The sequence below is a fragment of the Ruditapes philippinarum genome, unplaced genomic scaffold (assembly GCF_026571515.1).
Source record: "Ruditapes philippinarum isolate M1 unplaced genomic scaffold, ASM2657151v2 ctg2144_1_1_1_1, whole genome shotgun sequence".
NCBI classification, from domain to species: Eukaryota; Metazoa; Mollusca; class Bivalvia; order Venerida; family Veneridae; genus Ruditapes; species Ruditapes philippinarum.
In genome coordinates, this window is record NW_026860322.1 from 250,069 (window position 1) to 260,759 (window position 10,691).

Genomic DNA, 10,691 nt, shown 5'->3' on the forward strand with positions numbered 1-10,691 from the left:
GCAACAATAACGACGTCAAAAAGTAACACATAATTTGACGTACTAAGTCAATATACAGGATTTTAATTAATGATACATGTATTTAAATATGTTATGGATGGTAATGAAACACTGACTACTGTAAATTACTATTTGTATATTACAAATTATCAAGGTCGCGATTTTGAGATCTATTTTTATCTATAAAATCGATAACGACTTAAGTTAGAATTCTCAAGATTTCAGTAAATTAGTTTTAAAGCTGAGTACGCAAATTATCTCTATTTTGCGAGACAAAAGCGGAAGTGTTTTAGATTAAAACATCTTTTATAGCTTTGAAGCGGAAGTTGAAACTTCGATTAAAGAGAAGGTAGCCTTGTTTCAGACTGCTTAAGTTAAATTGGATGTGTTGAAAATTCCAGTGTGAATATTTCATTCTTCAAATTTGTTAAGATGATTTTCTTTTGCTAGATTTGAAGTTGACCATAAAAATAACCTTTGTACAAAATCGTGGCTTGTATAACTTGCTCATCCTTTTCATCAAGTTTGTGGCTTTGTCAATACTCAATACTTGCCTTGTCGCTATTATACTCACAACAGCAGGTGTTAAGTTACCTGTCGCAGCTGTTTAAAGTAGATCCTGTTCCTCGTCTCAGTTTTGTTATAATTTGGGATCATTGAATACTCCTTGTGTTTCTGCCGAGGTATTAAAAGTTACCCTTTCCATTATCTTTCATAAACAGGCTCATTCTAACTGAAGCTTTAATTTTTCATCCATTTAGTTTTTGTTTTAACTGTTGTCGAAGTATTTCCATTTTTTCTTCCAGGATCCGCAGAAATTTTCTTCTTAATGGGAAGGCCATTCTAGTGAATTCGATTTCTTTTTCAAAATGCAAAACTGTATGAAAAATGACTTAATCAAAATAAGGGAGAGGATGATATTGATTCAATCTAACAAAAACGAAGTTCAAATTGCAAGGAATAATTGTATTTCAGTTCAGCCATCAATTATTCCAAAAATAATGCCCCAGGCAGTTTAAGATTTTTTTCCTGTATCATGCATGATTGTTTTTTGCATTAAAATCAATGTTGCAGATTTTCTAGTTGATAATTGTTGCTGGAATATGCACGTTAATATTTTATAAATCATACCAACTGAAATTTTATCTCACTTTTTGTTTCGTTCGATATTTTTTTGTAAGACTTTAACAATTACAGCAGCATCAGTTAATTAAAACGTTACTTCTTTGTATTTATTGTATTTATTTCATTCCTTGTTTAATAATAATGTGCCGCAGGTTTTTATGTTAACATTATATAAATTTACTTTTCTTTAAAATTGTTGTAAAATCTGTTACATCTAAAGATTAGAGATTTGACCTGAAGTCTGTATTACCAATTATATACTTTTCAAAAGTACTTGTGTTGTACTTTAAATTCACTTAATTTCGTGAGCATGAAAGTTCGAAGTTGTTGTCAAAAATGTCACTTTTCTGGGTTCTCAAATATGTGGATTGTCAGTTTTAGTAAAACAAATGATAAATGCAAGTAACGATGAAACCTGAATACCGCTCAAATCAGTGATAAGGGGGTTAAGGGCTGCCGCACTTTTTTCATTATCCCTCATGTACAGACTCAATCAAACCTAGCCTGCAATTTTCCTGTAATTTTGTTGTTTTAATGCTTCGAAGGGATCACAATTTTTCCATATTTTACAAAATAATAAACGTAAAGCAGACGAACTAAAATGTTCGTTGATTAAATGTGTGCTCCACGAATAATGATAATTGTGTAAGAAACATTCATCAGCTAGATAAGCTACCTACTCCTACTGTGATAGGAATTTCAAGTTTTAATTATTGTGTAATACTCGTACATATTTTGATCTTACAGCAATTAAATTTACTCCATTATCATTTAGAGCATTAAGATCTAAATGTTACGAGCAAAATATACGATAATAGTTTTACATTGTACTGTCTATATATTTGCATCATGTTTCTTAGTGTTTTTTTCCAATAGTTCTACTGTTTACTTACAAGATAAAGAACACAAAAAAAACAAATAATTTAGATTTAATAGTTCAACAACTAAAACTCATTTTTAAGTGAACAATTGGTTAAAAAATAAACATTTTTATATTGATTTTGTTTTCAATTTAATGAAAGTATATTATAAATGTATTAATATTATTGTTACAATTTCGATTTTAATCACAAAATTATGTTCATCATTATCAATCCTTAAACTTTCTCACATTGTCATGAAGAAATAGTATGAACATATTTATCACATTATGCTGCAAAAAGTAGGAACACAAGGGCAACACCGAAGCCTGTAGTAACTTGCATGCCAATCGGACTTGACCCTTTGTTTCTTTGAGCATCCGTTTTCGTGCTGCTAGAATTCGGTATAGTGTTGTTTGGTACAGTGGCATTTGGACAATAAGGAAGTCCTTTCTCCCAGGGAAGAAGTGTGATACCCTCACCAGTATAATTCATGCCAGCATCTGCAAAATCAATGCAACAGTCATATCTTAAGTTCATTTAAAAATAAACTCATAAAAATCAAAAATATGGAGGATGATCTAAAGAAATGGCAAGGTGAAAGTTAAAGACCCGGTGTAATGAGATAACAAAAGAGCAACATATTTCAAGCTTCTCTGACACTGGCTTAAGTGGTATTCGACCCTTAATAGTAAATGTATGTAATCATTGTTCCCGAATGCCCAGCAAAATATTACAGAGGTAAAGTATGGAGCATGTTTTGTTTATATCTTTACAATAAAATGAAATAAAGTAGTGACAAACACAACATAGTTGAGAATGTACGTCTTTTACGTTCTTCACATAGTTAATAGAGATGAAAACTCATATTAAACAAGGCTTAACAATATTTAACATGTTTAATATGTAACAATATTTAGTAACATACAAGGGCAAATATCGCACATCCACGGGCAATGGAAGGCTGTGGTTATGTTAGTTCGGCATGATGACTTCACATAAGGTGCTTTATTGCATCGTGCATCATCAACATGGCTACCACATTGTACTGAAATATATAATCAAATGTTTTTTGTTTGTTTCTGTAATTAATTTTAAAAAATGAATGACGGTTTGATGCTTTAAGTTTGATTACACCTTAATAATTGAATCATTGTAAACACTGCGATGCCTGGTTTGAAAATGTTTAACAATATTTAAAAAAATATTGAACTGATCTTTTCATATCAGTTCTATTGTTCAAAAGTTACTTTTATCAGCTGAACGACATCATGGACCGAGATGTTTGGTCAGACCGTTTTTAACAAATTTTCATTTACATTTATCAATGTTATTCAAAGTCGTAATTTTAAATGATTATCTTATTTATCTTTATTGTATATAAAGCTTATTCCGATAAAATTTATACATGATAGCATGGTATTAACAACTTACACTCGCAGTGTTCGTGGTTTTTATACGCCTTGACTTCCTTAATGCAATTACATGCGCATGTCTGAAGGTCAAGAATTCCACCATTAACGCAAAATTTTCCGTCGCAATCTGAACGAAATACACTTACACTATTGAACATTGTACTGTTTCTTATATTTTCTTATAATACAGTAAAAGTCGTTTTTACAAACATATAGCTTTAAAGTTTTTCCGCATATATTTGATAACCAGTTTTAATTGAATGGAAAACAAAATATGTGACACATAAAAAGTGTAAAATTTGAAAAGCTTTTTGTATAACAGGAAGAAACATTTTAAAAAATGGAAACAGAACATGTGACACAAGTATAAAACTTTTAAACAGCTTTTTGTAGTTCAGGAAGAAACAATAAAAAACTAAAATAGAAAAACGCGCGGTAAGGCATGTAAGGGTAATGAATATCTTTGCATTACCTATCGATAAAACTTACCGCACAAATGAGATGTCACGTTGTCGCAAGTTGTTGGACATGACTCACACCATTTATTTGACTCTATATACGGCTTATTGGCATCACTATCATATGTCCTGATACATAGAAATTCAAAAATATGAAAAGCACAATTTAATCATATCATTAAGTTAAGGTGACAAAACGAAAATAAAAACAGACACAGAAAATAATGTTTCATGCATACAATCTACAAGTTCCTAAGAATATCAATGAATTTCCTAATAAGGGGCCAGTTACACAGACGGTCGGTCCCCAATCGGTCATTTTAATTTTAAATTTATTACTCGCTGTTATGATCGGTTGTCATGCGTGATTTTATTTCTGGTTTTCTGTGTACACGGCCATCGGTGACAGAAAGCAAACTCAAACGGGGTTGGACCAGTGATAAAAATCCTGAAATACTATCGGGTTTTATCGTTTGTAAATTGGAGCTAAATCGGGCGTAACGCTGATTAATCGGTGTTTGATAGCTTTTCATCAGTAGTTAAACACTTTCCATCAGATATGGCCGGTGATTCATATTTGGTTATTTTTGTCCGGTCGGCGAAATCGGTGATTAAGAGCTTGCATATCTCGTGATATAGGTTGCTGTCGGTTATTTGTAAAATATTTTCACCGATCGAGAATTTTAAACTTGTTTAAAAATCCCAATCGGTAATTTTTCACCGATGAAACCAATAGCAGTTGATAGGTGGAAAACAGGTGACCAATAGCTGATATCGGTGTTAAATAACGAGATATGCAAGCTCTTAATCACCGATATCGCTGATCGGACAAAGAAAACCAAATATGAATCACCGGCCATATCTGACGGAAAGTGTTTAACCACTGATGACTAGCTATCAAACACCGATTAATCAGCGTTACGCCCGATTTAGCTCCGATTTACAAACGATAAAAACCAAAAGTATTTCAGCATTTAATCATCGACCCATTCCCGTTTGAGTTTGCTTTCTGTCACCGATGGCCGTTTACACAGAAAACCAGAAATAAAACCACGCATGACAACCGATCAAAACAGCGAGTAAATTTAAAATTAAATGACCGATTGGGGACCGACCGTCTGTGTAACTGGGCCCTTATATAAGGAAATACGTTTTCTTGATTGAGTAAAAGTAAGTTAAAATTCAAAGAATAAATTACTAAAAACTTACACGGGTCCGTAATTGCAGACAAAGAAGTACTCCGATCCACATTTACTTGCCCCACATCCAAGTAAACTAGTCTCAGCAGTTATCATCTATTGATTAACAAACAATGTATGGATTTAAAGCGGAGTGTATATTTCATTTTCATCCTACATTTTTATGACATTCTAAACGGGGTAACTGTAAGCATTAAATAAAATAAAATCGAGTAATACTTGAATGTAATGAATGTTGTCTTACATTTTTCTGGTCATTTAGAATAATTGATCCCAATACTTAGTGTAAAATTGATGCTGCCCTGCTTACATATCTGGAAAAAGTGATCCCTCGAAGCATTTAAAACATCAAAATTACTTGAAAATTGCAGACTCGGTTTGATTGAGAGTGTTTTTGAGGGTTGAAAAAGTTCACATCCCTCACGCCCCCTAGCACCGGTTTGAACTGTACTCAATTCTCAATACTTAAAAAGCTGGACTCAATGATCCGAAGGACCAGACAAATATAAAAACACTGAGCCCTGAATCCGACGAAAAAGTTGCACTCTTACGTGTCTCAAGTGGATAGATTTCTTACAATCAGATAACAATTTTGTTAGAAATCTCCATAAAACGAAGATCTTAAAAGGCAGATGATGTCTTAACAGGACATCTACCAGACTACAAAAGCTTCAATTAAACGCATATCAACACGTTTTACCGTTAGTCTCAAAGTATTTAACTTATCAATTAATCAATCAAAGCTCCTTAGAATAAAAGCGAACAAAGTTTATCCTTCAAATGTGTCAAACCTGTACAAGATTTTTCACATCTGTGGCGTTGTTTGGACCACCGTAGGTAAAGGAACCATTTTCTCCCTTCCATTGTTGAAATACACTTGTCCAGTTATAAACTGAACTTCTTGCAATATTTTGTCCAACAGCGTATCTTCCTGTCAAATTACGAACACAGAATATTTTTGATCGTTTCGCATTTGGGTGGTTTAAGGAATTTTATAGAACAATTTGGTCTATGTGTTACATATTCTAAGGCACTTATTGATCTTAAATAATAAATTCTTTGTTGACAAGTTCAAAAACATTGTAAAACAATCAATTTTTTAAAAGGGATACAAAGTATGTTGATGCCCAGGAATATAAGCTGGACAAGCTTACTAGCTTGATTAAGCAAAATTCAACTAAATATGTTTCCGTAAAGTCAAACCACAGTAAATATTAGTATTGCAGTATTGGCGCATAAATAAATGAATTGTATTTTGGGTATGTGATAAATAGATTAAAATATGTGTACAGCTTCATTAATGAATTGTTTAGTAAAATTATATTATGCTCAGCTGAGCCTCACATATAATAGTATAATTCTATTCAATTCGTTCTATAAATAGAACCTACACTATCTCAATATCCTCTTTATAAAGTCTCAAACGACTTGCTATAAACTTACAACATACAAAATTTCGTTATTTTTGATGTCTTTTATATTCATCTACCTTCATATGAGTATTAAATCTTTGTTGTATTAAGTTTTTGTTTTATACTTTCCAACCTACGGGTTTGGTAATATATGGGTGATTTTTATGTACAAATAAGGATACCTGGGAGAAATCGTAGGTCTGGTTGATCATGTGACATCTTGCATTGCTCTGCCCAAATCTGTGCCTCTTTTTCCAAGGGTTGACTGTATTGCTGATATGTTTGGAATTAAAACAAGTTTAGATAGGACATTTTTTTTTAATCTTCCTAATTTGATAATAAACCCATAATTCCATTCCATTAACAAGGACAGCTTCACCTCTCTATCCTTAGCTAAACAATCAGGCATTTTTCCTACTAAATTCTATGCCAAAGATATTTAAGTATATCAGAAAAACTCATGTTATGATGAACAGTAGTGACCACCACTTTAAACCTAAGCTGGGGATTTATAGTGTTATACTCAGTTATTTGAAATGTAAACAACAGTTACTGTATCACAGTTGAATATAAGTATATATACACTCAAGAAAAGCTCCTTAACTATCAAATATTTAAAATTGATCTAAATGGTATTAGTATGGGATTCTAGCTAAGTAATGTGATAAGATTTCATAAACATTGATGATCTCTGTTCAATTAAACAAAAGATCTAACCATATTTAATAGAAGATAGAATCAAGCTAATTTTAATGCCAAGTTTGATCTATTACTGCTATATTTATTGCTTTACAGTGTAAGATCAGACACAGCGAAATTATGTATGTCACAAGCCGCCTTATTTTCTATAATGATATAGTAAAGAGATTTATTTTCTATTGTTAACTTCTATATTTTAGGGTTAAGATTTAAATATTAAAACTAAGACTGAAAAGTTATTTTCATCATGAGCTGATCATATTTAAAATGAAATACCTACCATAATCATCATATTGGCTGCCGGCGGGTAGACACTTGCTCTAATATCGTTGTGAAGATCTTGAAGCAAGGTTCTGTCTGTTAAATATATAATTCATATTACAATTTAGATATAAAAAAAGAGCACACGTTTAAAATAAAACGTGTTTTATCTGTATTGTATTCAAGATATATATGATGACACCATTTAAAGGTTATAAGTGCAATTTGCTTAATAAAGGCTTTAACTCAATACCTAAAGAATATATAATTAAAATTACAATTCAGGTATAAAAAAGAGCATACGTTTAAAATAAAACGTGTTTTATCTGTATTGTAATAAAGATATTGATGATGACGTCATTTGAAGGTCATAAGTGTTATTTACTAAATATAAGCTTTAACCTAATATCTGCTGAAATCAATAGTAAATAGCCTTAGCAACCTGTATATAGCCTGGCCAGCATGCACATCCATGCAGCCTTACCAGTCTCTATACTGTTTGAAGCTCTCATTTGTATTGTATTGAAATCCTTTTTACCAACCTGTTGTGGCAAAACCATTACAGTTTAACTTCAGGTTAGGGATTTATTAACAAAATCCTTACTATTAACTTAATATTTTACTGTATTTGTTAAGTTAAATCTAACTTTAATTGAAATATTTTTCGCTTGTGAAAATTATGTAAATTATGTAACGTAAATGTTATTTACCGGTTTTGGTAACAAGTGTCTGTTTGATTCCTCCAAGACACATAGTGTGCCCCTTTCTGGCTTCATTGCTATCTTTACAATAGCGAGATCTAACCTGACAATATGAGAAACTTAGAAGTCAAACTTTTGAAACATTTGCTAAAGGGGTCTTTCGATGCATATGCAACCATAAGGGGGAACAAAAAAGTTCAAAGGTAAAACGACACGCTTAAATTCGTCATTTCAAACATATAATTATGAAACTCCAGAAGAAAATTTAAACTTTTTGTTTCATATGTACGTAAATATTATTTCATTTATATATGTTTGATACTATTTATACTAAAACCAAAGAAAAAGAAAGATCTGGAAACAAAGACAATGGGTGTTGCCTACCACAAAAATAGTTCAAATAAGAAATATTCACATGTTCACAACATTGTAACTATACGTTTACTTTTACTGTGCACCGTAGTAGCTGTATGATTATCATACTAAATCAATGTAGCATAAGCGTGGACAAAAACTAAATATTAACTCTAGCTTTCCTGAGCATTATGCTTTTTGTATCCTTTCTGTATGAGAATCATCTAAAAAATCATTTTTCTTCTGCATGATTTTCAATTGAAAGTGTGAAATTTATCAACAGTTCCCGCTTGTGGCTATTGGGTTGCCTTTATCGGATGATGCATCAGAATTGCAGTGAACGTTTATCCCTGCGTTATCGTAAGAGGCGACTAAATGGATTCGAATTACCGTAGTCTATTTATCTCTTAGATCAATCAGGTGAGGTGGTTTTGATCATTGATGTTGCTGTAAGTTTGTAACACCCGAGGTTAGTCAAAATCATCTATCCTGTGTCGACGCTATATGACCTTATTTATGTTGGTGCGTCGTGAAACCAAACAAAAAATTATCAACAGTCAGTGCAATATGATAAAATTATTTATAGTAAATATATTTACCTTAGGTCTTTTCACACAGTCACTTGCTTTCACCAACACAAGTTCTATAAAAATAGTAAAGAACAATTCATGATATATGAATTCAAATATCCTTTCAAGTACCTGTCGTCATATACTAGAAAAATAGATTTTTCTTAGATTTAATTATTGCATACTAATGTTGATAATTTAGTAATATTATAAATTTTGAAAAAATAAAATTGAATGATATGTATTAAAAGTTTTAATTTATACGTTTGATAGGCTTACCAGATATCAAAGCAACAGAGACTAGCCACAGTACCATTAAACTCTGTTGGAACATCCTTTACAATATTTTCACCACTTCTTATTTTCGCAACTTCTTATTTTGTGAAACCAACTAAATGACCAATGCGTTGAAAACTATCATATTTTATAGTTAATTCAAAACTACTCAGAGATAAGGGTAGGATAGTTTGAAGTTTTTGTTCATTGGCAAGATTCAATAGTGTCTAAATAAAAGCTTAGAGAAGATTAAAGTCCTTTCAACGTAGAAAGGTTACGGAGTTTAATATAGACATTTTATATCCTTGCGTAAGTTAAATATATTTCTGAAATTCAATACACTCTGCAGGATAGTTCATTTTAATGTAATATGTTCATGATAATAAACAAAACCTTTTGTCGTTTTTAAATCTTGAAACATTGAAATATGCTTAGTACTAGAGAAATGCAAAAATGATGCACTCATAGAAAACCTGTGAGATAATAACTTAGATTACTAACGCAGGTGTTTGGATTGTTTTGCTACGTTTAATTTGATTGGTGTTAAGAAATTAAATATGAAATATAATAAAATAAAATCTCATAAATTAATATGAAAAAATAATAGATATAAAAATGAATTATCATGTTATTTAATGATTATAAATTGTTGGTGATAAGTAAGAGAAATCGTGATGTAAATCTAACAGATAGTTCATTCAAGGTATTTAACAATAAACCAACTCTCACGATTTAGATCTAGTATTGTTAATGAATTCTCCCATTTAGATATTTAAAAGAAATTGTTAAAGACTAGTAAGTGCGATTCACTTCAAAATATGTAGCTTTGTTGTTAAAGGTGATTTTTATAAAGTATGAATTTAACAAAAATAATATTTCAAATATTTGAAGCATCCATAAATATAGATACAAAATTTGAGCAAAGATAGTGTTACTTTTGTATTGTATGCATTGCACGTTTCCAAGAATCTCAATCTGGAATGAAAAATTGGAACGGTCTGTTCATATATCTAAGGAATTATTTTTTAGTGTTTGCTTTGAAATGTAGATATGGAATGTGTTGTTGGGAGATAGCACGTTTACAAGAATCTCAATCTGGAATCCAAAATTGAAACGATCTGTTCATTTTTCCAAGGAATTATTTTTATTTCTATTCTTACAATGACTAAGTTACAGAAAAAGTGGACTTAAAATAGTGGTACATGTGATATTTTTCTATAGTTTTAATGTTAGGTAGAATTTTGCATCTTAAACTTGACACACAGATATTTTTTGTTTTATTTAAATGTTCGGCGATTCTATTCTATTTTTATTAATGCTAATTCTAAAAACATTAACAGTTAGTTTTTTGCACATAAAATA

General features: G+C 31.1%; 1 protein-coding gene across 1 annotated transcript; it reads right to left on the bottom strand.

Annotated features, from left to right (window-relative positions):
* Nucleotides 1-2,042: 2,042 nt before the first annotated feature.
* Nucleotides 2,043-9,445, bottom strand: LOC132759648 (cysteine-rich venom protein Mr30-like). Its single transcript, XM_060751459.1, has 11 exons — nt 9,333-9,445; nt 9,084-9,127; nt 8,140-8,233; nt 7,449-7,525; nt 6,652-6,742; nt 5,849-5,988; nt 5,068-5,153; nt 3,890-3,987; nt 3,420-3,527; nt 2,914-3,033; nt 2,043-2,488 (listed from the first exon to the last, which is right to left on the bottom strand). Exons 1-11 carry the CDS (start codon nt 9,385-9,387, stop codon nt 2,274-2,276), a joined length of 1,128 nt encoding a protein of 375 aa, XP_060607442.1. The 5' UTR covers nt 9,388-9,445; the 3' UTR covers nt 2,043-2,273.
* Nucleotides 9,446-10,691: the final 1,246 nt, after the last annotated feature.

Bases quoted from the DNA above. Each gene is read 5' to 3' on its own strand.
- LOC132759648 (XM_060751459.1), bottom strand. From the start codon at position 9,387: ATGTTCCAACAGAGTTTAATGGTACTGTGGCTAGTCTCTGTTGCTTTG. The intron at 8,234-9,083 runs GTAAATATATTT...TCATATTGTCAG, and splicing joins ACTGTGTGAAAAGACCTAAG to GTTAGATCTCGCTATTGTAA. The intron at 5,989-6,651 runs GTATCCTTATTT...GTAATTTGACAG, and splicing joins AGACCTACGATTTCTCCCAG to GAAGATACGCTGTTGGACAA.